The sequence below is a fragment of the Nelumbo lutea genome, chromosome 8 (genome assembly GCF_056320005.1).
Source record: "Nelumbo lutea isolate HS-2025 chromosome 8, American lotus-T2T, whole genome shotgun sequence".
Classification (NCBI taxonomy): domain Eukaryota; kingdom Viridiplantae; phylum Streptophyta; class Magnoliopsida; order Proteales; family Nelumbonaceae; genus Nelumbo; species Nelumbo lutea.
In genome coordinates, this window is record NC_142691.1 from 7,879,397 (window position 1) to 7,906,414 (window position 27,018).

At 39.8% G+C, this 27,018-nt stretch overlaps 2 protein-coding genes across 2 annotated transcripts; one reads left to right on the plus strand and one right to left on the minus strand.

The window, feature by feature from the left end:
- The first annotated feature begins 328 nt into the window (after positions 1-328).
- Positions 329-14,979, plus strand: HXK2 (hexokinase 2). Its single transcript, XM_088956854.1, has 9 exons — positions 329-1,143; positions 2,971-3,121; positions 3,212-3,394; positions 4,831-4,905; positions 5,062-5,217; positions 5,441-5,539; positions 5,620-5,750; positions 13,687-13,768; positions 14,146-14,979. The coding sequence occupies exons 1-9, from the start codon at positions 872-874 to the stop codon at positions 14,491-14,493; spliced, it is 1,497 nt and encodes a 498-aa protein (XP_088812980.1). The 5' UTR covers positions 329-871; the 3' UTR covers positions 14,494-14,979.
- Positions 14,980-15,659: 680 nt separating this feature from the next.
- Positions 15,660-20,282, minus strand: LOC148842502 (uncharacterized). Its single transcript, XM_088956853.1, has 2 exons — positions 17,029-20,282; positions 15,660-16,852 (listed from the first exon to the last, which is right to left on the minus strand). The coding sequence occupies exons 1-2, from the start codon at positions 19,658-19,660 to the stop codon at positions 16,386-16,388; spliced, it is 3,099 nt and encodes a 1,032-aa protein (XP_088812979.1). The 5' UTR covers positions 19,661-20,282; the 3' UTR covers positions 15,660-16,385.
- Between the last annotated feature and the right edge of the window lie 6,736 nt (positions 20,283-27,018).

Below are 27,018 nucleotides of genomic sequence, written 5' to 3' on the forward strand. Positions count from 1 at the left end.
GGACAAACTATCAAAACTAGTTTCACCGGAAGTCAAGTAATCAGCTCAAGGACAGCATTTTTCGGCTTTTCAGGGTTTTTATTACTTTTTACCAAACGCTACATTCCCAAACGGGCACTTAATTGAGAATCCTTATTCAACGGGTTCGAATCGGACATCTTATTTGACATTTTCAAAACCAACGGCTCATGCATGAATGTAGTAGAATCAATGTATAGGGCTATATATAGATTAGGGCAGCAACTCGTAGTCAAAAAGGATATTATCGTAAATCTACGCAATATCATGAGCATTTAGTCAACTCTTTTTCACTTTTAAAAAACCCATTCAAAGAGACGAATGTCGACGTATAGAAGAAGGAAAAATAACAGAAAAAGAAGGAAATAAAATCGGAAATAGATAATTGAAATTCTAAGTCCCAATCCGTCCGCTCTCGTTTCCTTCATTTCTTGCCGTTTACAGAAATCAACCGAATTCGCCGAACCAACCAACCCCCATTTTTAAAAGTTTATCATTGGATCTAAGCCGGGATTCTTTTCCTTCTTCCTGCATCCTTAGTTGCATCTCTAGTCCCTGGAGCTGCACAACACATTTACTTAATAAAATAGAAAACAAAAATCAGTCGAAGAAGTTTTGATCCATTCTATGGTTCTTTATCCCTCACAAATACCGAGGATTTCTCATTTATCTGTTTTCTTTTGTCTTTGTTTCGATTGCCAAGAGTTCGTGCATATTTGAATTTTTATTCCGAAGCTCTGTCCGAAACCTCCAATCAAGATATTCTTCGGGAAGCAGTTCAATTTAGGGTTTCATATCTCTCTCCAGTGAGAGATCTGTAGTAGTTGTTCTTACTTGAATTTCTTTATATCTAATGGGGAAGGTGGCTGTTGGAGCTGCGGTGATATGTGCTGCTACTGTTTGCGCGGCGGCAGCTCTTATCGTTCGCCATCGGATGCGATGCTCAGGCCGTTGGGCTCGGGCTATGGCTATCCTTAGGGAATTCGAAGAGAAGTGTGCGACACCGATTGGGAAGCTCAGACAAGTGGCTGACGCCATGACAGTCGAGATGCATGCTGGTCTTGCATCAGAGGGAGGGAGCAAGCTCAAGATGCTTATCAGCTATGTTAACAACCTCCCTACAGGGTACTAGAGTCCTTCTTTTTTCGTTTCTTATTATTAATTTTATTTCCTTACGTTTTTCCTTCATGGGCTTATTAGTTTCTTCTTTCGTGGTTTTATGTTACCAAGTTCTTCTTGTTCGACCTTTTCTCGTTCTTTTACTTCTATCATTTTTTTTTTTTTAAGTTTTCGGGAGATTTCAATTAAAATCGTGCAGTACTTATGAAAAAAATGATATTTTCTATTATACTTTCGTTATTTTGGTACAACTTTGAAAAAGTTATTGACGATTTCTTTGCTACAGGAAACTAAAAAAATTGATCTTCTTTTTTCTTTTTTCTTTGCTAATACATCGTTAGCGTTTTATATTTTGTACTGTACATGTGCTCTGTAATATGTTTTTTCTTTCCAAATTATCATAGCTTTTCTTTTATGTACTTTGTTCAACTTTATTCATAGTTGGGATGTTGTATGGACAAATTGAAAATTATGTTATCCTTATTTTCTCTCATTTTTATTGGGCTCTTCTCTTTATCCATGTTTAGTATTGTAGAGCAAATAACTTTTTTGATAGTTCTTTTTGCATTTGATATAATTTCATTGGATTACGAGTTTTACCTTTTTGAGGTTCTTCGACAGAGTCTCGGAAAGATGGTTCCCTTGGATGATTAGTATGAATCTTGATGGTATATAATCTTACATGCAAATCACTTCCTTTGCTGGTTTATAGTTTTGCTTTTGCTTCGATAACTTATTTGGCTGCAATTTCCTTATCCCCTATACAGAATTTTCTTTCTTTTTTTTTTTTTTTGGATGAATCCCCTATACAGAATTTTATTATTATTATTATTATTATTATTTTTTGATGAATCCCCTATACAGAATTTTCTTTGCTTCTTGTAATTTCCTTCTCTTGTGTCTCTTTTCTCCTTTATCACCTTTTATATTTGTTTGATTCCCCATGATATTTTTGCTGTTCATATCCATTTTGGGATTACTTCTTTCATTTTCCCTCGTTTTTCTAACCCTTGTCTTTTTTTTTTGGTTATATTCCATCCCCTCTTTTTCCCCCATTCTAATGCTGATTGGGTCTGTTTGTTGATCTAGATTTGGCACTCTTCTACTGTTCTATTGTTGGATTATTCCTTTTAGTAATTCCTGTTCTTTTTTAAGTGCTATATTGTTGTGCTGATCTGATTGTCAAGGTTGAGTGTTATTAGATGTTGCATGGATAAGGAATAGAATGCCTCCTTGGTCGCCCAACTGGGCTACCTTTTGCTTTTGAATGAATGATGTTTCTAATGTATTAATTTTTTTCCAGTTTCCTTGTTTCATTTTCTCTCTTCTGTAGCAATATGATGGCCAAGATCAGCGTGATGTAATTTTGCTTGGAATAATGGCACTTTCTGAAAGTGGCTCCCCTCTGTCTTCTAATAGTACCACTCTCTATCAATTAAAAACTTCAAAAAATGTTGAATTTTATTAGCAGTGATTGATATATGTCAATGCTTGTACTGCAGTTGCGAATATACTGTAGAACTGGAACTCATTCATCAGATTTAATTAAAAATTTTAAAATTTAACAAATAGGAAAAAGTACCAACTCTTGATAACTGCTGCTATATTGACAACAGCCAAAATTCAGCACCATTGCTATTTGTTTCTTATTTATAACGTTGAGTTGGAAGGAAATTTATTTGATTCTGGAATCATTCCATATTTATGTATTCTGGTATGAAACATTTGTTATCATTTTCTTGTGAATCAATTATTCTGATAAAATGACGCATCCAAAACTGTAAATAAGATCACTCATGAATGTATCCATCTTGGTCATCCTTCTTCATTTAGGAATGAGAAAGGATTATTTTATGCATTGGACCTTGGTGGAACAAACTTCCGTGTATTGCGTGTACAGTTGGGTGGGAAGGATGGACGTGTTGTCAATCAAGAATTTGCTGAGGTGTCAATTCCTCCACATTTGATGACTGGGAGTTCAGAAGTAAGTAACTTCCAATCTAAGTTGCCACTTATGTAGATTTAGTTGTATTATATAGCATTCCCTAATCCCTACCATTTATTGTAATTTCAGGAGCTGTTTGATTACATTGCTGCAGAACTTGCAAAGTTTGTTAAAACTGAAGGTGAAGGTTTTCATCTTTCTCCTGGCAGGCAGAGGGAACTGGGTTTTACCTTCTCATTTCCAGTGAGGCAATTATCAATCACATCAGGGACCCTTATTAAGTGGACAAAAGGCTTCAGTATTGAGGATGTGGTTAGTCCTATTACCTGGGCTCCTCTTTACATGCTTAATATTGATCAATGCCTTGATTATGAATTAGGTTGACAGACAATTTAGCTGTCAAATAAGTTGGTGATTATAATGTAGTGTCATTTGGAAATCTACACAAAAGGCGATATGAAGTGGATGTAGACAATTTAAGTTATGCATTTTTATGTGTATCATAAAAGGCCATCATAATTTTCAAGGCTCCAAGGCGAGACGAGGCGACAAGGGGGCGCCTAGTCGCCTAGGCGGGTGCCTAGACGTCACCTAGGCTATAGATTTTTTTTATGTAGAAAACATAGATCCTAAGTAGTTCCCTAGGCACCATAACCATATTTCCTTGATAATTATTCATAATTTTCATAAAAAAAGTATAAAGTTCAAGTTAAAGTATAGAAAATCAACATGTTAATGAGAAGAAGAAAAAGAAGGAAAAGAACATTCAAAAAATATAAGGGATGAACCCTTAATTTTGTTATAGGAAAAGAAGAAAAGTAGTAGTAGTAGAAAATGTGTTGATTAGACAAAATTTTAAGTTCTTCCTTACTTATTGGTTCAGGTTTTAATGTCTTTGAGGGTCCAATACAGCATTTAGCAATGTTTGTATTGATTAAACCCTAACAAATAAGAAAATAATAAAAAGAAATTAGTATATAAACACACAAAATGAACATTTTAGTTTAATAGTGCCTATTTTATAATTATAATGTCAAAAAATAAAGAATAAAAAAGTATTTTATAATACATAGTACAAAACTGCTTCGCGATTAGGCGAAGCGAGCCTCAAAGGGTGCCTTGTCGCCTAGGCGTCACCTTGACAACTATGAAGGCCATATTTATGTGTGAAAGTTGTTGAACTTCCAATGACTTCATTATCTGATCTTGCCCTTCTAAATTATGCTGTCACCTCAGGTAGTTTCTTCTTGACACATATGTATGTATACCTTATTTCAATTGCCCAGCTGCAGTTCTGTAGATAACATCATCAAATATCTCTGTTCATTTGAATAACCATATGGAGAAATAAAAATGCCCATTTTGCAGTATCTCCTTGGCATAGGCATTGGTTTGTCACTTTGCTGAAGTTTCAACAATAAACTTTATATTGATCTAAATTCTTTTACACAGCCTTTCAATTTTAAAGAATGTTTAGAAGTTCCAGCTATGGATTTGATCTATCCCTAGTCAACTAGCAAAACATCACTAGAAAACAATGTGTTCATGACTAAAATATTTGTTAGTTCATCTGTGAATAAAAAGAATGATTGGAAACCCATTTCAAAATATACAATTAAAAGTTTATTGTGGCAAAGATGCATTGGGATATCCCTGATCTGTCATTTTGTATAACTTTATGCTGTCCTTTGCTCCTTGACCATTTCAAAATTCTGATTCACCTTTTTTTTTCCTCATTGCATGATTAGGTTGGCCAAGATGTGGTTCTAGAGCTGACTAAGGCCTTGGAAAAACAAGGTCTTGATATGCGTGTCGCAGCTCTGGTAAGTTCAAGTGGATGTCTTCCTGGATCGTACCCTATTGTTGACTTATTTAAGATGATGACCTATAGTTCTTGACCAGTAGCCAGTGTGGGAGCTTTGCTGCTTCTGGTTGATGGCTATAAATTTATGAGTATTAAAACAGTGGACTTTATGCAGGTCAATGACACAATTGGAACACTAGCAGGAGGTAGGTACTTGAACAATGATGTTATTGCTGCTGTAATATTGGGTACCGGTACCAATGCAGCATATGTAGAATGTGCAAATGCAATTCCCAAGTGGCATGGACTTCTACCTAAATCGGGGGAGATGGTTGGTGTTCTTTTCCAGTTATGCTTTCATTTACATATTCACTCTTATCAGAATATGCTGTTTTCCTCCTGTCTTGGGCATATTACAAGTCAATTACAGTCAATTTGCTCATGAACATAGAAGGAAATCATAATTAGAAAATGCAAATCTGATAAATGCAGATAAATATTCCAATAAAAAAAATGCAGATAAATATTGATCTGTCTCTACCTTAATAACATAGGTTATTAACATGGAGTGGGGTAATTTCCGATCTTCACATCTTCCTGTAACAGAGTATGATCATGCATTGGATGTAGAGAGTTTAAACCCTGGTGAACAGGTAATTATATCCTCATCATCATTATGATGGAATGATCCCCAAGTTGCATATCTACTAATATGTTCTATGATTAAATGTAGATATTTGAGAAGATAATCTCTGGAATGTACTTGGGAGATATTGTACGTAGAGTCTTATTGAGTATGACTGAGGAGGCTGCCTTTTTTGGTGACACTGTTCCACCACAGCTTGAAGTTCCATTTATATTGAGGTACATTATCATTCTGTTGGCTACATATGTAACACCTTTTCATTTTTTTTGTCTTTTTTTCTATATTTCTGTCTTGCTCTATACAACTTCCTAAAGTTAAGTGCATTGTTGAAGTTCAACAGTTATTGCAATAAAAGTCAAACTAGGGTTATATGCTAGCTACTTTGCTCATAGATTAAACAGAGAAACATGGGTTAGAGTTTTAAGAAAATTAACTTCTGTGGGGTTTTAGGAAAATAAAGAGTTATTGCATGGAAAGGAAGGAGATTTAGGGATAGTTCTACAGTACTGGTGTGGTTTTAAAGGACTATTAAAATGAAGGGTTTATTTATGATGGAGAAAAGGAGTGCTTGTCTAGACTCTGTAACTTGCAGGTTCAAGGGTGGTTTACCTTGGTTTTCAAGAGTCTTGAGTGCAAATGATAGAGATTTCTGGATCTGTTTTAGTCCATTGGGCATGATAAGAATAGTAAAAATGGGGGACTGCTTTTGGAGTTGAAAAATACTTTCATGGCATGGGTAATTTGATTATGAAAGAAAAAGCACAAGAATTTCTGTCCCACAAGAAGAAGAAAAAGAAAAAGATCAAAATGCAGAAGTCTAGTTTAGAGCACAATATGGATGGTGCATAGGCGGCTGAGTATCATGGTCTAAAGATTTTTGTGCCGTTGCCAATGATATCTAAACCCATTTATCTATATCTAACCAACCAAGAAATACTGATGTCTCACCATTTTATTGAGACATCTCACTATAGCAACACAACCAAGAGTAAAACATTCTAATATCATTTAAGTTTATAAAATTAGAGGATTGTGATTATTAGTGGGCATAAAACATAAACTTTACATTTTCTATCCTAATGGAATTTAAAATGATTGATAAATCAAGAACTTGATTTCTAAGGGCAAAAAATTAAATTTACCTAGAGAGAAATAAATCTCTACAACAGGTTTCTGACTTTAACCCATATGTTGCATATCAGAATGTATTATAAAAAAAGGCATATGCCACAGTTATACAATGAGAATGGTTTGCAATTTCGATATTGATGGACGTTTTGCCATATGCAGAGATGAGAAAATTTTGGATATATTTTTGTAATTTCTCTAGATACGGAAAATGTAAATAAATAAAGGAAAATTAATAAAACATCTTTGTTAATGCAGCTTTATGGATTGTTAAAAGTACAATTGCACATTTAAGACTTGAAAACTATAGCAACAACAGTGTATATGGAATAAGAAGATTAAGAGACTTGAATAGGAATCTACCTCTCCCTTTTAGCCTTTTAGCCATATATAGGTGATAAAATGAGAGAAATTAGAAGATGGTTTGGTCACATGCATAGAAGACCATTGACAGAACCTGTAAGAAGAACTGATCTATTGCAAGTTCAAGGGGCTAGAAGGGAGATGTAAACCAGTCCTCAAAAATAGGTGTAAACTTGAAATTAGAGAGAAAAAGGAGGAAGAAAAGTAAGAGCAGTAGTACAAGAGAAGAAGATGGAGAAAAGAGGAGAATGAAGAAGAAAGGTTCGAATAATCCTTTCCTTTCTTCTCTAATCCTTTTTACTAAAAATTAATGTTAAAATAATTACAAGTATGCCCTTAAGTGGGCGGCCGGCTGGGCAGTAACATAAAGAGATCAAACAAAAAAAAAAATAACAGGCCCATTAAGAGAGGCCCATTAGCTAACAGGAAAATAGAAAAAATATTACAAGAGAAGATACTAGGACCCATTCGGTCCAGTCTCTTCACTCTCCCCCTCAAGCTGAGCATAGATGTCAATCATGCCCAGCTTGCTTATATAGTGTCATTTTCCCTCTCCGAACTCCCTTGGTCAAGATATCAGCCAATTGTTCGTCTGATGTGATGAATGGCAAACAAACTTCTCTTGAGGAAACTCTTTCCCTTATAAAATGTCTATCAACCTCAATGTGCTTAGTTCTGTCATGTTGAACAGGATTATGTGCAATATTGATAGCTGCTTGGTTGTCACAGTAGAGCATCATTAGCTTCTCACAGTCAACCCCCAATTCTTCTAAAAGGGATCGTAGCCATAGTAATTCTGACACACCATGTGCCATTGCCTTGTATTCTGCTTCAGCTGAGGATCTAGCAACTACAGACTGTTTTTTACTCCTCTATGACACAATGTTCTCAATGACCAGAGCATAATAACCTGAGGTGGATCTCCTATCATCAATACATCCTGCCCAATCAGCATCAGTGAAAGCTTCTAGCTTCATGTGTCCCTGTTTGGCAAATAGAATACCTTTCCCTGGAGTACCTTTCAAATAACACAGAACCCTTTCTGCAGCATCTAAATGAGTATCCCTGGGAGAATGCATAAATTGACTAATAGCACTTATTGCATAGGAAATGTCCAGCTGAGTCATGCAAAGATATAACAACTTCCCAAGCAGTCTCTGAAACTCCCCCTTACCAGATAAAATGCCTCCATCTGTAGCAAAGAGCTTATGATTGGGATCAATAGGAGTGGAGATTGGTTTAGCTCCAAGTTTACCAGTCTCAACAAGGAGGTCAAGGACATATTTATGTTGAGAAATGAAGATACCATCCTGAGACCTAGCAACTTCAATGCCCAAAAAATACCGAAGATCTCCTAAATCCTTGATCTCAAATTCAGAGTTAAGAAATATTTTGAGTTTACTGACCTCTTGAGTGTCATTACTCGTGACCACAATATCATCAACATAAGCTATCAAAAAGGTCACCATAGAGCCATTTCTCTTCAAGAACAGGGTATGATCAGATTGAGTTTGTGTGTAGCCAAAGGAGACAAGAGCAGCCCTGGACCTCTCAAACCAAGCCTGAGGAGACTGTTTGAGACTATAGATAGATTTTTGCAGTTTACACACCTTGCCTTGCATTTCCTTCCCACACACTCCTGGAGGCAAAGACATATAGACCTCTTCATGTAGGTCTCCATTCAAGAAGGCATTTTTAACATCAAACCGGTGTAGGGGCCAATCAAAAGTAGCGGCTAGAGATAACAAAACCCGGACTGAGGTCATCTTAGCTATAGGAGCAAATGTCTCAAGATAGTCAATACCATACATCTGAGTGTGGCCTTTAGCAACCAGCCTAGCCTTAAACCTCTCAATAGATCCATTAGAGTGATATTTAATGGTAAACACCCATTTACAACCAATTGGTTCCTTCCCTTCAGGCAAGTCAACAATATTCCAGGTATGGTTCTTATGCAAAGCATTCAGTTTAGCCATCATAGCATCCCTCCATTCAGGTTTAGATAAGGCTTCTGGAATGGACTTGGGTATCACATGGGAAGAAACAAAAGCAAGAAAAGAGTAGTAGGAAGGAGAGAGAAGGTTGTAAGATAGGTGTTTGGAGATACAATGGGCTGTACACTTTCGCTTGCCCTTGCGGAAAACAATAGGAAGGTCAAGGTCTGGGAAAGATGTAGATGGGTCAGAGGAAGGCTGACCTGTTACCTCAGTAATGATGGGAGGAGCAAGAGGCTCTTCTGTAGGAGTGGAAACAACTTGCCAATGTCTGAATCTGTGCCTTTGGTACCACCTTTGGAGAACAGGATGAGGAGGAATTATAGGAGAATGAGGTGGAGGAGGAACAGGAATATTGGAGGTAGGTCCAATGGGAGAAGTGGACACCTCATGAGAGGACTCAAGAGGAATGGGAAGAGGAACAACTGGAGACATAGCAAAGGGTTCTTCAAATTTCTCCCCCTCAGGAGAAATACTAAAGAAAGGAGTCAACTCAACGAATGTGACATCCTGAGATACAAAGCGGGTGCCACTAACTGGATCAAAACAACAATATCCCTTTTGTGTGGAGGCATATCCCAGAAAAACACATTTACGAGCCTTAGGTTCAAATTTGTGCCTTTGATGGATATGAACATGCACATAGCAAGTGCATCCAAAAACACCAAGAGGAAGAGAAAATATATCCTCATCCGGGAAGAGAAGGCTAAAGGGGGTTTTGAAGTAAAGAACCTGGGAGGGCATACGGTTGATAAAAAGGGTAGTAGTAAGAACAACATCTCCCCAAAATTTTATAGGAACATGGGATGCAAACAGGAGGGATCTGACAACTTCAACCACATGTCGGTTCTTCCTTTCCGCCACTCCGTTCTGTTGTGGAGTGTAGGAACAAGAACTTTGATGAATAACCCCAAAAGTTTCAAGATAGGCGGAGAGGGTTTTCTCAAAATATTCCTTAGCATTATCAAAACGGAATATTTTGATCCGAGTGTTGAGCTGGGTGAGGATGAGTTCATGAAATTTTTGCACAATAGTTGGTACTTCATCCCTGGATTTCATGAGATAAATCCAAGTGTAACGAGAGTAGTCATCAATAAAAAGGATAAAGTACCTGTAACCCCCCATAGTTGGCAAATGATATGGCCCCCACACATCAGAGTGAACAATATGAAAAGGAGAAAGAGATCTTTTATTGCTTACTAAATAAGAATGTCTACAATGCTTTGCCAGTTCACACGACTCACAATGAAGACTCGATAAAGAAACTTCCTTAAAAATGTCTGGAAACAAATGACTCAATACAGAAAAAGACAAATGACCAAACCGAAAGTGACATAACAAGACTTTGTCAATAGGCTCCAACAAGACTGACTCTAAGGCAACTCCATGAGGTGGTCCAAAAGCTCTATCTGGTGTGTCAAGCAACTATATTCTGTTCGCCTCATGGCCACTCCCAATTAACCTTTGAGATTGCAGGTCCTAAAATACACAATGAGTGGAAAAAAAGGTTATGCTACAATTCATGGATTTAGTTAAGCTGCTAACAGATAAAAGGTTTGTATTAAGTTTAGGGACATGAAGGACAAAGGATAAATAAAGGGTGTCAGAGGTCTTTATATCCCCTTTAGTAGAAATGGAAGCAAGAGACCCATCAGCAAGGGATATTTTTTCTTTACCAAAGAGAAGGTGGTATGAGCAGAAGAGATTAGATAGGCTGGTCATATGGTCTAATGCACCAGAATCAATAATCCAAGGGATTTTATGATTACCTGAAACTGAAGCATGATTTGTAGAAGCACGAATACCTGAGTGAGCAAATGCAGATGATGATGATGTGTTGCTGGAAGAGTGAGATGAAGAAATAGTGGCTTCCAAGTGATTTAGTAGCCTTCCATACTTTTCAAAATCCTCCTTCATTGCTGCCAATTGCTCAATAGTTGATTTTTCTTCACTCTCCTTATTTCCTCCTTCAGGTACTGTAGCAACATTAGCTGTCTTAGGCTTTCCTACCTGATTGCCCTTCTTAGAACTGTTGTTATTCTTAAACCTATCAGGAAGAAGCTCAGGATGAAGCTTCCAGCAAGTGTCATTTGTATGCCTCAGTTTCTTGCAATATTCACATATCTGCTCCTTTTTCTCAGTAGGACCCTTTGGCTTTATTCCAACATGTGCAAAGTATTCTGTATGTGGACTCTGTAATTGAACCTGTCACCTACTCTCCTCATTGCTTATCATAGTGTAAGCCTGAGAAAGATTAACCTCATCTTTGGCCAGGATATTTTGCCTAATGATGTCAAACTCAGGGTTGAGTCTAGTAAGAAATTCAAACATTCTATTTCTCTCCACCAACTTCCTATACATTTCAGCATCATTCTTACTCTCCCATACAATTGTCTCCATAACATCAATTTCTTGCCATAGGGATTTCAATATAGAATAGTAGATTGCTACACTCTTCTCCCCCTGTCTTAGGTTCTTCATGTCACTTTTCAACTTGTAGACTTTGGCTACATTCAACTTTTGTGAATAGGTCTCAGTAACACTGTCCCATATCTCCTTAGTCGAAGACATCCAGAGATAATGCTGACTTATATGAGGTTGCATAGAGTTGACCAACCATCCAATGACTGTATAGTTCTCCTGCATCCATTTCTCAAATTCAGGGTCTGTCTCTTCGGGTTTCACTTTACTACCTGTGAGATACCTGAGTTTTCCTCTACTACAGACATAAATTCTTATAGACTGTGCCCAAGCAAGATAATTTGTCCCATCTAGCTTGATTGTGGTCACACCAGTCAAAATGGAATCTACCAAGCCAAGGCCGAAAATCAGCACTTGCTTGAACTCACTTCCGTATGGCTCCATTAACCAAACGAAAATGAAAGAACTAGAAATTTGGTCTATATAAACTTACTTGAAGTCAAACCAGAACCCAGATGCTTGAAAACTAGGGTTTTACTTCGTCCAACTGTTGGGGAGGAAGAGAGAAGATGCAGCCGCTCCTACCAGAGCTTCCCAATCTCTTCCAAACCTGAACCGCCCTCCTTTAGGAGTCAAAAGACACCTCCCAAGCACAGAGTGCCACACCCAAAGTTTCACCTTTACCTATACCTTCGAAAATCTCTAGTTGGCTAGGGTTTTGGGCAGCAACAGAGTAGCACCACTTCTTGGCAATATCCAGCCAGATTTAAACTCTCCAAACCCTCTACCAACTAGGCCAGAGATCCTCTGAGCTATAGAGAACCTATCTCTCCATACACTCTTAATCTAAGGGTGTATGGGAAAAGAGGAAGAAGAAAAGAAGGAAGAAAGAAACCTGCTCTGATACCAAGATGTAAACCAGTCCTCAAAAATAGGTGTAAACTTGAAAAATTAGAGAGAAAAAGGAGGAAGAAAAGTAAGAGCAGCAGTACAAGAGAAGAAGATGGAGAAAAGAGGAGAAAGAAGAAGAAATGTTCTCTAATCCTTCCCTTTCTTCTCTAATCCTTATTACTAAAAATTAATGTTAAAATAATTACAAATATGCCCTTAAGTGGGCGGCCAGCTAGGCAGTAACATAAATAGATCAAACAAAAAGAAATAACAGGCCCATTAGCTAACAGGAAAATAGAAAAAATATTACAAGAGAAGATACTAGGACCCATTCGGCCCAGTCTCTTTACAAAGGGCTAGGGATAGACCAAAAAGGACATGGGTCATCAAAAAGCTCTCATAATTTTACAATGGATATGGCTTTAAAGAGAATGGAATGTTGAAATAGGATTCTTGTTGCCAATTCCATGTAGTTGGGCTAAGTCTTGGATGATGATGATGATGATGATTCACTTGCCATTTTGACTTGTGTATTTATTGCTACTACATATTTTGTTTAGATTGGGAATCCTCTTCTTTAGTTGTGTGCCTTTTTTCCTTCTTTCTTTCTTAGTAAATGCATGGTGTTCGTGTATTGGTCATCCTGGCTCTTAACTCAGTGAAGGTTGGATGCATTAAAACCAACTTTCACTGGGTTCTATTGGCTACAATCTCAGTTTCTCTTGAGTCTGAAGTCTGCATAAATAATTGGTTATTCTAGGGGGTATTTGGTTTCATGGTTCATTAATGTAAGCATGGCATGGCAGTTTCTGACTGTATGATCAAAAGTAAATAGTGAAAGTGCATGTACACATGAATCACACAAACACAGTCAAGGCTCACATATCATGGCTCAAAAAATGAACCACCAAAGGAACAGCCTCTTTTGCATTGTGTAGTTCAGAACAATGCATTGCTATTTTCAGAAAAAAATGGTATGTTTTTGGAACCATACCACCCTTTTTCAGAACCATGAACCAACACCACCTTAATGAGTCATGTTGCAATTCATAAATCTAGCATGATTTAAATTGTTCTATTCCTAAGTCTTTTTGCAGTCTGTGAACTTCAAATGATTTTACTTGTTCTATTCCTAAATCAATTTTGTTGCAACCTGTGAACTTTACATGGTTTTACTTGTTCTATTCCCTATTTTAAATTCCTATGCCTTCTGAAAGCTTACTTATTTTTGTCTCATTATCCTTGCAAAGTCTTCAGTTTCCTTCGGAGTTCATTATCTTTGCACCAGATGCTAAATCTATGGTTTTATGCAAAAGAACCTGCAACACAGTTAAATTCCAAGTTGTGTAATTTGCAGGACACCTGACATGTCTGCCATGCATCATGACACGTCTCCAGATCTCAAGGTGGTGGGGAACAAATTGAAGGATATCCTAGGGGTATGCTTTTTTTTCTTTCCTCAAAACTTTGTTAGGCACTACAGTATCAACGATACTCCCTTTTGTTATAAAAATAAATAAATAAATAAAAAGCATTACCCCCTTCCTCCAGGGAAAAAAGAAGGAAGAAAACGGAAAGGGAAAAGAAAAATGGAAGACTTGGGGTGTGGGGGGGCTGGAAGTATCTCATTTGCACAGCTTTCAGTTGTCAGGACAAACGTCCTGATCTTTTTCTCACATTTACTGTGGATAAATTTGAAAAATACGAGTTATGCATTTGTGGGATGTGGTGGAGTATGCCATTACTGAAGCAATCATTAAATTACTGTACAGGTTTCCTTATTTATTTTGTGTTTTTTTCTTCGCTCTTATTTCAGATACCTAATACTTCCTTGAAAACAAGAAAGGCCGTTGTTGAGCTCTGTAACATTGTTGCCACTCGTGGAGCCCGTCTTTCTGCAGCAGGGATCTTGGGCATTCTAAAGAAATTGGGAAGAGATGTTGTAAAGGAGGGGGAGAAGCAGAGGACAGTGCTAGCCATGGATGGTGGGTTGTATGAGCATTACACAGAGTTCAGAGTGTGCCTAGAAAGCACTCTCAAGGAGTTGCTGGGAGAGGAAGTTTCGGCTAATGTTTCTGTTGAACATTCCAATGATGGCTCCGGTATTGGAGCTGCACTTCTTGCAGCCTCTCACTCCCAGTATTTGGAGGGTGAGGATTCCTGAGAATGGTCTTCAAGGAGTAGCAAATTGTAGATCGCATTTTCCCATTTCTCGTGATCCATTTCTTGATCATATTTTCCCTTTGATTTTTTTGTTCGCACCCTCAGATCACTTGAGGCATTTTCTCTTTCCCCTCTATTTTAGATATTGTTACAGCAAGTCCATTATTTATGGCTTTGCAGGATATGGTAAAGAGGTAGGGTGAATGTCTAAATTGCAGGACATGGAAGTGGTGTGGTCATTGCTTTCCCACTTCAGCCTGCGAGTTTGTTCCTAGATGCCATTTTAAGTTTGGGGTTGCCTTGGGGGCAATAGTTGAATATAGTGTAGCTGAAGTATCTCCAGATTTGGAGAATAAATGGGGAAAGAAAATCTTGAGTTGTTAGTAGTAGTTTTCTCTGATACAATAAAATAAAGCAGGACTTGTATTATACAACATTCTGAATTTCTGATGCGTTATGTAACCTGCTGTTGTGGTTTCCTACCTCAGATTTGCATCAATCATCTCTCAAGGTTAAACTATATATTACGGTCGGAAATAAAGCTTTCTCCATTGACACAGCTAGCTAGAGTTCACATCTCCGCCCCACAACGTCCCACAGCACATCCCTGCTGTGTATTGGGATGAGAGATGTTCCCAATACAGGGCGGGGATGTGAACTCAGCTAACAAATGGTAATTGGCCTTCAGTTGGTGTTCCATACTTCCATTCACCCTCACCCTCGCTTGTATGAGCAATATACAAGCATGCTTGTTAAACAAGCCATAAGTAGTGCGAGCTTGTAAGGAGTAAATGACAATGCATAACAACCCATGAAAATCAAGACCAGTAGAGCAAAATACTAAACAGGTGTTTTGCTATGAGATCGGCTTCCATCAGGACAAACCTGTGCCCAGACAGGTTAGTCTTGGAAGTTTTTATCTGTAATTTAAAGCTAGTTTCCGCAGGCCATCATCTCCTTTGTTTAATTCTAGTTTCCTTACTTCAACAAGGTAGATTCAAATAGGCTCGGTTTTAACAACAAGGTAGTTTCCGTAGGCCACAAGCTCAGTGACCGAACCTGTTATACCCCTACTCGCTTCAACCTAGCATAATAGCGTGGAGCCATGGAACCAATCAACTTTGGTAGTTTTAGCCGAATAATTCGAATTCAGACAAACAAGTAAAATTTCGAAGATCAATACCAACTTGGCTGGTAGGTGGTGATTATTATTCTAGTTGCTACTTGCTAGTACACATACTAGTTAGTAGTTGACATTGATAGAGGAGCTAGTGGTGATTGGTGATGATATTTATGTACAAGCAAGAGTCCATATGCATATGTATTTACATAAGCAACCTTGTGCCAAAGTTGACTGGGTCCCAACCAATCAATGATGAGGTTTTACGCCAGTAATAAATTCATGGACCCTACATCGGCCTCATCCTCTTTTTAATGAGTAGCCACTAGTTTATTCGGAGCTCTCCTTGAGGTTTAACTGAACTCTGACTTGTTAGGCAGCTAAGCCACTTATAAACAAACATGGCTTACGATACTTGTGCAGCTGAACACCAACCCTTAGGTTCCCTTGCCTTCAGCTCAGTCCTCTCAACACACCAGTGAATGGATTTGCGCAGCATATACGAGGAAGTTCAGATGGGCTCCCCAGTCCCCACCCTCTGCTGCTCATGCCACCAAAAGAGGAATGAGAGGAATCCACACCTGCTATCCTATCCACAACCACAAAAAACATGTCGATTGTCATTCATGGGCTTATGTTTCCGGCACTAGAGTCTTGTGGGTACACCGTACACGTACGGGTGGCGTCTTTCTGGGCAGCAGATCTGAGCACAGTGCAGAGCAAGTTACAGCATTAGACAAAACAACTCTCACAGTGGCCTTATTGGATGATGATCAAGCGTCATATGATAATGATAAGGTATCATCATCGGCATCTGTTGATGTTCTCTTACTCCTCCGGCTCCGGTTGCTGCAAAGGTATGTAGGAGCAGTGAGCAGGGGAGCTATATCAAAGTCGTCCTTCCCCACTTTCTCTCCGTGGCCTTGGTGCAGGGGGTTATATCGAGTTAGAACTTGAGACACCTGTTTCATTGAAGGCCTGGTGGAGGGCAAGGTGCTGGTACAATGGATACCCAGCTGGAAGACAACCGTCATCTCAGCCAAGTAACAAGGTTCCCTGATTTGCTCGTCCAGAGCATCTTGAATGGGTTTTCCATCTTGCAAGTGTTGCCACGCCCACTCTGCCAGGCTTGAATTCTCACCTCCATCGTTGGCTTCCCTTCCGGTTACCAGCTCCAAGAGCACTACCCCAAAGCTGTAGACGTCAACCTTCTCATTCACTTTGGTCGTGTAGGCGTACTCTGTGGAACCCAGAAAACCAAATATAATTTAGACTTAGAAGCAAGCAAGCAAAAGTAAATCACTTTTTTGAGTTAGAAGTACTGTTTCAAAATATATACAAGTGCAAATTATAATTATTTAAGGCGTTAAAATTGGCCATGGAGCACTTGTGTAATAATATTATAATAGCACTTGCCTGGAGCAAAGTAGCCATATGAGCCCGCCACGGCTGACATGCTTTCGGGATCCCCTCGCTTGATCAACATCTTGGCCAGCCCAAAATCTGCAATCTTCGCACTGAAGTCTGAATCCAAGAGGATGTTACTAGACTTCACGTCGCGATGAATGATGGGGGGACAGCAATCGTGGTGCATGTAGGAGAGCCCATTGGCTGCTCCAATTGCAATTTGCAGCCTTCTGGGCCAATCCAATATGGCATCATGGATCGAACCACCAGATGGTAGCAATCCCCTCTTCTTCCCGTGAAGCCAACGATCCAAGCTTCGGTTCTCCATGAACTCATAAACCAAGAGCCTTGATTTCTCACTGCAAATACAGCACATTAACTTCACAATGTTGGAGTGCCGGATTGTCCCCAATATCTTAACCTCTGCCTGGAATTGCTTCTCCAACTTCTCCTCCAATTTTCCGTTATTCCAAATCCTTTTGACGGCAACAGCCTCGCCGCCGGACTGCCCGAAGGGGACTCGATAAACTTTGCCCGACCCACCACCCCCGATCAGGTTTCTATCGGTCAAATTGGACACAATGATTGACTCTGTGAAAGCCAACCTCTGGAAAGAGGTAAGCTTCCATTTTGCAAGATCTCGTCCATGCTTTCTTCTTCGGCAGTCTCTGACCAATAACAATGCAGATAACAAGGCAACCAGAAACACAAGCCCGGATAAAGTTATGATTATAGCTAGAAGCCGGGGGATCTGCGATTCTTGAGGTTGAGAAGTGCAGACACGTAGGTTTAGGAAAACATTAGCTGCACACAGGCCTGAGTTATTCAAGAAGCTGTTTTCATAGGCCATATTTTCAAATTCATCCGGGACCATCCCCGTTAATTGGTTTGAAGATAGGTTTAAAAAGGTTAGTCTAAGGCGGCCGATTTCAGATGGAATATCGCCTGAAAGCTGGTTTTCCGACAGGTCCAGGTCAATTAGGTTTGGAAGTAATCCAATGGCACGGGGAATGTCACCAGACAGTTGATTTCTACTGAGGTACAGAGAGGTCAATGACTTCCACGAAACTATATCTGACGGGAGCTCGCCCGAAAGACGATTTCCATCCAGCTTTAGAATTGTAAGATGGGAGAGGGCCGTTAAGTTGGTAGGAATTTTTCCGGAGAACTGGTTGTTGCTTGCCAAGAAGACTACCAGATTAGTTGAAAATGCGATATATGAAGGAATCTCACCTGAAAACCTATTGTAACTGATCTCCAATCGTGTTAAATTCCAGGCCAGTTTGCTTGGAAGCTTGCCGGAAAATGAGTTGTTGCTTATCATCAAAGTTGTTAGATTGATCGATGACCAAAGATTGGCAGGAAACTCGCCGGAAAATCCATTATTGTAAAGCTGAATATCGGTCAGACTATTGCAATTTCCAAGGGACGCCGACACTTCTCCGCTGAGGTGGTTCGAGAAGAGCGACACTCCTGTCAACACACCACCGGCGCATAAATGATCCGGCAACTTGCCTGCTAGCCGATTATTCGATACTTCGAGACTTATAAGCTTCGAATAGAGGCCTAAATCGGGGGGCAGGACGCCAGTGAAGTTATTGTTGAATAGCCGAATATCTTTGAGAGCTGGAAGCCGACCGATACTTGCCGGTATCTCGCCCGATAATCGGTTATAATACATAAATAAATACTGCAACTTATTCAGCTTTCCAAAATCTTCAGGTATCGGACCAGTCAACTTGTTGATCGAAATATCTAGATTGTTCAAACTCAAACACTCAATCCTTCTAGGAATCTCACCGGAAAATCTGTTGTTGTAAAGATACAGATTTTTTAGCTTATTCAAAAGAAAAACACTGCCAGGAATCGATCCGTTCATATTGTTCACTGAGAGATCCAAGTGTTGAAGTTCCGTGATATTGCCAATTGATTCTGGAATTTCTCCAATCAAATTTGTGCTCGCCATCCACAAAAGTGTCAGTTTCTTCAACCGACCGAATTGAACCGGCAACCTCGAAGGCAAGAAACCATTATAAGCCATTTGCAAGAATTCAAGGTTCGACAAATTACCGATTTCAGGAGGGAAGGTCCCATTAAACAAATTCTGAACAAGAGAGAGCGTCTTCAACTCCGACAAACGTCCGATTGCTGCTGGGATGTCGCCGGTGAAGTTGTTTGCGCCGAGATTTAGGTAGGTGAGGCGAGAAAGCCGGTGGATATCATCGGGAATGCGGCCAACGAAGTAATTCTGAGAAAGGTCAAGATACACGAGTTTCGAACAGTTGTAGAGAAAGGTGGGAAATTCTCCAGTAATATAGTTGAGAGTGAGGTCGAGGTGGTTGAGGTTGCTGAGATTGCAGATGATGGGAGGGATTGTTCCACTTATGTTCCAGTTGCCAAATGAAATGCCGGTGACGGAACCATTGCCGCAGGTGATTCCCGTCCAATTGCAGAAAGGAAGCGACGATTTCCAAGAGTCCATAGGAGGTTGATTTTTCCAATCTTGCTTTAGTTTGAGTAGGATGGACTGTTCGTCATATGTGGTCTGGGAGATGGCCTGCAAGGGTAAGAAGAAGAGGAGGAGGAGGGAGGCAAAGAGAGGGCGTGAAATTCCAAGAGAGGTTGAGGGTATTGTAGACATTATTGTGATTGAGGATTGAAAAATGAAGAAGGAATGGGAATGATGAGTGATGAGCGATGATGATGAAGCTGAGAGAACTTAGTTATGGGTTTGCTGGGAAAGGACATTACCGGTATGAACACAAGTGAAGAAGCAGGTGGCGCTTGGATTGGCCGATCTTGAAATTTCAGAAGACTGGAAATCGAAGTCGAGTTGTTTACTAACCTTAGGATACATGTAGCTTCTTCTGCCACTCAACTGAAGCTGCTGATGATGATGGACAGTCATCGTACAGAGCTGATTGGCGGTCAGCACTTAGCAGGGGAGTCACCGGAGAGGAAAAGACTGAGGAGTGGCCGAGATTGAAGCTTCCTCGTTCCCACTTCCCATTTTATATTCTCTTCAAGGACCAGGAAAAGTCCCCAAGTCAACAACCCAACTTTGTGATTGGACGCCATCGAAAGACGCCAATGTTGACTAGGTCAATTTAGGCAGTTTTGAATTTTCAAATTAGCAGCTCTAAGAGAAATTACTTTAGTTTATTAGAGGCAAAAGAAAGTCTTTACTAGATGACAAATAGTCAACGTGAGGAAAAAAACAACACTATTATTCGATGCCGCTGACGTGTTTACTTATGATTGATGGGTTTGTAGCCCGTTTTACACGCCTATGGTTTCTTTTCTTTGTAGAAGAAGCAGATCCGCAGTGCCTGGCGATGGCATCGGCACGGCGGCACTTCTGCAATAAATATAAAATCTTGACTGTTGACTGGCAGTGGTAGCACCCCCCACCCCCCAATTTTGCTCTTCATTGGTGGGGGGTTTCTTGGAATTTTCAAAGTAGCCAAAAATTCTCCTCCGCGGAGGTTTTGAGCTGCCAAGTTGTCACGGGGGTAGTTCTACACCGGAAGAACCCGTGCGGCGTCCTAGCCAAGGCAAGCCAGAACAAGCTTTTATAACGCATAGAGGATAGGAGTTGTCCGATGGGATGGTTCCACCAAAGTCAGTATCATTGGATCATGACCTCAAGTCCAATGGCCGGTGCACTCTCCTGGCTTAGACCGGTCCATTGGAGGCGCCGCTTACGTGCTAAAGGGGGACAACCATGATGCAAGGCGACCATGCGCCGATGAGGTGACTGGGCACCGATGTGATGGGTCTCCTGAATGTCGATGATGACAGGCACCTGTGTGACATGATGATAGGCAACTGCTTGGGCCGGAACACACCCGTGCGACAAGGGCAACGGGGTAGCTCACTCAGCTTGGGCAAGGGATTGGCGTGGTAAAGGGACGTGCTTGAGCCAATCCCGCATGCCAAGCCTCCCTTGAGAGTCAGTAGCACAGTGCTGGTCCAACATTGTCCCCACGAGCAAGTATGCGCCCCTGAGGAACCCTGGTAGCCATGCTAGCCGTTAACCAGGGCCGCCCCGCAAGGGGATGAAGGTCTGGGAGTGCCAAGGTTAGGCACCCAAGGAGGTCGACCACCCCCTCCTCAAAGAGTACGTTAAGCTTCTGATGGTCTGCTTGAAGATGACATCAGTTCTCCCAAAAAATCTTACAGGCAAAAATGATGGGCATGTCCCTAATGTAAGCCTGCCAAGCATAGGCAAGGCTAAGCCTCTGTCAGACTGTCAGACTGTCACAAAGTGCCAGTTTCGCTTTAGAAGGGGTAAAATACAAAATCCTCCTCTTAACTTTTTGACAATCATAAAAACCTCTCTTATGGTTTCATTTTAGCAAATTCTCCGCTATTTTTAAAAAATTTGACAAAAACCTCCCTTCCGTTAATAATCATGACAGGAAACGTGCATAATTATGAAATTAACCCTAAACATCATCTAATCACTTTGTAAAGTACCATATTTGCCCTCAATAACCTCTCCGCTCTTCTCTTCTATCTCCCCACTATCCTTACACAACACCGAACCGCCCCCACATAGCCGGAACCTCCACCGCCCCTACACTAATCGGACCATATCAATAACTGTCTTTGCAGTTTTTTGAGATAAGTGGGATAAACTAAAACAAGGGAAAAGAAGCAAAAAACCCATTACTCTGGGACAATCAATAATCAAGAGCCATGTTGATTATTCAATTGTCATAATAACACAGTGGTAAAGAAACAAGTTTAGATTTCGATAAAAGTTGGCTATTTGGTCACAGAAACAGAGGACCACTTTAGCTTTCAGAAACCGAGTGAAAGGGAGGAGGGCATGTAAGCACTGGAACTCCAATAACTCCTAGCATCTGCGTGAACTTCCTCATCATCAGCCTTAGTGATGGCTCTTCTTGAATGCACCAAAATGCAACCCTTAGGAATCTCTCCAGTAGATATTTAACCTGCTTTGACATCAGCAGTTGTAAGCCAAATCTGTAAGAATTTCTCCCTTGTCATTTTCGTCAGTTTCTGGTGGAATGTTCTTCCTATAATAGATGATCTCCGGCAACAAGACCTCAAAGCTATATATATCAACCATCGTAGTTGATGGAGCACAATCCGGCCGGTCTTAGCTGTCAACGGTTTCGCCTGTGAACTGGAGCGGCGGGGAGCCTGAAATGGGAAAAAAGAGGGAACTCCAGGGGGAACCCGGTGAGATAACTCCGAAGCTCAAGTTAGTATTCTCTCAAAGGCAAAGTATAGACCATGGCGCAAAGTTCACATACCTTGTTGTTGGGGGTATGGGGACTTTTATAATCACTTCGCGCACTCGCTCCAAAGCCCTTGTCAGGTCGGGTATGATTACCCTTGCATCTGTTAGTTCGGATGCCGTCCTTTCTACTGGGACAGAACCGTCACTGCCTTTTGTTGGAACCGTCTCTCTAACTGGAGATGGCGGTGTCAGGAGGCGGTGGTAGGTGGCCATTTGGAGTGCGGCCGTCAAGCGTCAGATCCCAAGTCAGTCGGGTGTGCCACCCTCGGGTACGGACTTCCTCGGTGTCAGGCATAGTACGGTTTGTTTGGCTTTAGTGTCCTAAGGGTGATGCGGTGGAGTAGTGAGCGAGGCGAAGTCTTGAGTTCGGAGGTATGTCCTGTACTACTATGGGGCAGGCCAGTTCGACGAGGTGTATCCCGAACTGTTATAAGGCAGGCCAGTTCGGCAAAGTATGTTCCGAACTGTTACAAGGCTGGCCGGTTCGGCGAAGGATGTCCCAAACTGTTGCATGCAGGCCAGTTCGGATTACTTTCTAGTTTGGGGCCGAGGGTGAGTTCGGGCCCCTAGTAGGGAGTTCGGACCGCTGGTTTCTCCCCTTGGTGCTCGTGCCTTAGGCTTGCTTTTGTGCTGAGCTGTTGCCTTTGCCATGGGTCGCATAACTGTGAGGTCGGGCCAAATCTTCCTTCATCAGTAGTGATTGCCATTGTCCTTTATTTATGAGAGAAAGGTAACTGAATTCAATAAGGTGTACACATAAAGAAAAGAAAAACAAAAACAGGGATCAAATATGTAGGAATTATACAGGAGGAAATTTCAGGGTATAAATCTTCTAACAGAGCACCTAATTTTTCTAGTCCATCTACAAGAGCATTAAATTCCCTTGGAATCCAAATCAGGTTTGCATTAGAAACAGTCAGTAAGTCCCTTGCCTTCGTTAGAAAGTGTCCAAGTCTCCACGGTTTGGTCTCTTGTTTTCCTAACCATTTTATAGTGTTTGCTGAATCGCCTTCAATGGAGAGGTTCCGAATACCTATTCTATTAACTATTCTGATTCCTGTAAGTACAGCCAACACTTCTACCTGATCTGTTAGTCTCCTGAACCACTTGGGTGCAACATACCTTTTGCTTTCCCTAATAACCGTATGAGTTCGACTCTAGTTATTCATCAGAAGCTTTGCCAATCCAAAGTCGAAAATCTTGGTCTAAAACAATCATCAAGAAGTATATTTTCACAATGGATGATTTGGGTTCTACACTCTTCATGCAAATATAGGAGCCCTCTTGCAGCTCCAAACACAATATGGGTGCGTTGGTTCCAATTGGGCTTTGCAGTTCTGAAAAGGAAGCCTGCTAAAGCACCATTGCTCATGAACTCATACACAAGAAGTTGATGTTGTCCTCATTGCAATACCCAATCAATCATACTAGATTCTGGTGGTGGGTCTGTCCAATAACACCTACTTCTGTTCTGAACTCTCTCTCGCGCTCTTGAATTACTCTAACTTCTTTACTGCAACATTGGCCCCTTTATAAACAGTTCCAAAAGAATCCCTTCCCACAGCTCTTCGCTGAAATCACTTATAGCTTCTTGGAGGTCTTGCTAAGTAAAAGAGGATGGAACTTCTACAATATTTCTTTTTGGTTAAATCGATTTTGGTTTGTTGCAGTAAGCTAAGAAAACAAACAGGGTAGTTAGAACTATCAATACCAAGTTAACAAAGATAGATCGAGCTACCCGAAAACAGCGAGATGATGATGATCATTATCCTTCTCTTATCTTTCTTTACATGGAGATTGTCTACTCTTTCTTTGAGGAGAGCCTTTCCATTAATGTTTCTGTTTATCCTTCCATTTGAAGGTGGTGGAGTGTTCTTCCAACAGGTCTGACCTGTGAGAACTACAACACACCAGTGAGTGTGATTGCCAACGAGAAAAACGGAGGAGTGGCAAATAGAGTAATGAGAGTGAGACTGAGGGAGAGAGAGAGGGGGGGCGGGTTGGGCAGCGATCCCAACGGCTTAGTTGCTCCTCTGTCTCCGATGACAGTATAGTGGAATGATGTCGGTGAGGGTGAAGGAGCTTGATAGGGGATGAAAGAGAATAGTGGGATGTTGGAAGGAGGGTAAAATAGGTATTTGGAAAGATTTGATCATTTGTTTAACATTTTCCGTCATGATCATTGACGGAAGGAAGGCTTTTATCAAATTTTTTAAAAAGAACAGAGGTTTTTGCTAAAATAAAACCATAAGGAAGGATTTTATGACTATCAAAAAATTCAGGGGAGGTTTTGTATTTTACCCTTTTAGAAATTGCAATCAATTACGTGTTTCTATATATTACGGCTAACGCAATGCCTCTGAGTTCAGAATTCAGACTTGAGAGTCATCAAGTGAAGATGCTGAAGCCGATGGATCATCGGATGATGGATGCCTCCCAACTTCCCCAAATTAAAACTTTTTTATTTATCCCATGCACACGGTTACATCATTAACCAATATTCTATACGCTCATGAGTCATGAGTCATGGCACGACTAAACTATTGTTTAATGAGAATTTTTTTTTTGTTGCCACTTACCAGATCTCAAATTAATTGATCCCTAAAATAAAAACACAAAAACATGGTTCTTATTAGAATTATATGTGTGTTCTTTCTTTCTAAAACTTGAATAAAAAACATGTAATTTCATATTAGAAAAAATTATTTATTTTTATTTTTTTGCTGATGTGGCAATTAAAAATCAGTGAAAACAAAAATATAAGACCTCCATGATTCACATACCCGTTTGGTGCGGTTTCATTTTCATCTTTTCCCTTATTATGGTTGAGAAAGGATTTAACTAAAAAGAATGTACAATTACTTTTTGAAAAGCTCTAAATGCAACTTTTCAAAATTTTCCAACATGTCGACCCCATATTCTCCGGTTCAAGTCTGAATATGCTGATTTGTTCAAAGTAACCAGAAGGGCAGACAAATCAAAATTTGTGTGCGTCAAAAGTCATGAAACATACTTTTTCTTTTCTTATAATTAAAAAAGAACTTAGCAAACTTCTCATGTATAATATGAAATTTCAAATTTTAAAACAGCGAAAGAGACACGGTCATTCGTCATCATTTGTGTTCATAAAACTGACGTCTTTGTCATCATCATCCTTTCTTATAATCTGGTTTTCTGTATAATGACGTCATCATCCTTTCCAAGGCATAATGACCGGAGAAAAGAAATTGCTTAGTTCAACTCTATTATTCATGGTTTTCTGTATATTAAAACCTTATTAACATATCGTTGATATTGACAATTAATTTAGTTATTTATTTATTTTCAACCCTTCAAAATTTCCATGTTAATTCCACAACATCAGCTTATTCAATTGTGATTGGTTATATAACCTGTTATATATAGAACCCTTGTATCGAAGATAGTCCAAAGTGCAAAATGTCCTATGGACGCCAATCCAAGTTGTCAACCAAGTAAGAGACACTCTGAATTGGCCCACCCATGCAATCAGCCCCATATCCAAATTTTCATTACTGTTTTCTATGGCCATGTAGCAGAAGGGTTTCTGGACTCGAATTTACCACATTATAAGAGGATGGAGAGATTAAATTGAGCGACAATGTAATTATTCTGGGCCCTAAACCAATTTATCAACTAAGATTTTCTGTTTTATTTTATTTTATTTTTATCACTCAGCCTTCTAATGATTTCAATGGCAAATTATGGATGTTGCACACTTGCATCCGTCAACAATTAAATCAAGCTCCACTAGCTTTCATTCTAATTGTGGTCTGTGATATGTGGTATCCTAATTAATTGGTCTCGTCCCAGGCAGAGGGTAGGCTGCCCTTTGATTGTGCTCAACATTTGGTTTGCTTCATCCCATGACAATGAAGTTGAAAGAGTGGCCAATTAAGTAATTCATGAATTGAGATATCAGCTTTAGAAGAGAAGTTGGAATTTATTATCAGTGCAATGGAAATTTTTTATGTTATTATTATATTAAAGATCCCTTGTTATAGGTCCATTGACCACTAAAATATTTTGAACCCAACAACCACACCCAGGTCTCTCATGTGTAATTATGAGAGAGATTGATCCTTTCCTTTGTGCCTAGTTTCCCCACTAAGGCCATCAATGTGTCATCCATTTTATAAGGGTTTTGGACTTTCCACACCAAAATTACATACAAGTTGATCACTCTTCCACCGTGATAATTAAATAAAATGATATTCGGACCTAATATATTTTTGTATAAAATTAAAATATACCTCTGTCTTTTATAGTTATAATCAAGTATTTCCCCATACTGTACTAATACTATTATGTATATTACATAAATACCATAAGATGGAATCACAAAGTATTTTAAGCGTATGTTTGGCATCATTGCCCATTGCTCTAGAAAATGACACCACATTGGAAAAAATGTTGTTTAGAATAGTTTTTTCATAAAAAATGGTGCTTCAAATCACGCCTTAGAAATCAGAAAGGCATGGTTTGGAACAACATCGAATCTGGCATTTCCTGGAATTGTAGCTTGTTGCTACCAACAAAGATGTGAGATGGCAATGATGTGGCATTGGATAATGAGTACCAATGCTAAAAACGTTTCTTAGAGTATTGATATCAAACAGAAAAAATTGTTGTTACTCCAAGAAACATCTTACCTGCCATTAACATTCCAAACCAAAAACATACACTATTTTTTCAGAAAATAATACTTC

Excerpts from the sequence above, each read along its gene's own strand:
- HXK2 (XM_088956854.1), top strand. The coding sequence starts at position 872 with ATGGGGAAGGTGGCTGTTGGAGCTGCGGTGATATGTGCTGCTACTGTT. Across the intron at positions 1,144-2,970 it reads GTTAACAACCTCCCTACAGG|GAATGAGAAAGGATTATTTT; the intron begins GTACTAGAGTCC and ends TTCTTCATTTAG. Across the intron at positions 5,751-13,686 it reads GAAGTTCCATTTATATTGAG|GACACCTGACATGTCTGCCA; the intron begins GTACATTATCAT and ends TGTAATTTGCAG.
- LOC148842502 (XM_088956853.1), bottom strand. The coding sequence starts at position 19,660 with ATGTCTACAATACCCTCAACCTCTCTTGGAATTTCACGCCCTCTCTTT. Across the intron at positions 16,853-17,028 it reads ATATGGCTACTTTGCTCCAG|AGTACGCCTACACGACCAAA; the intron begins GCAAGTGCTATT and ends TGGGTTCCACAG.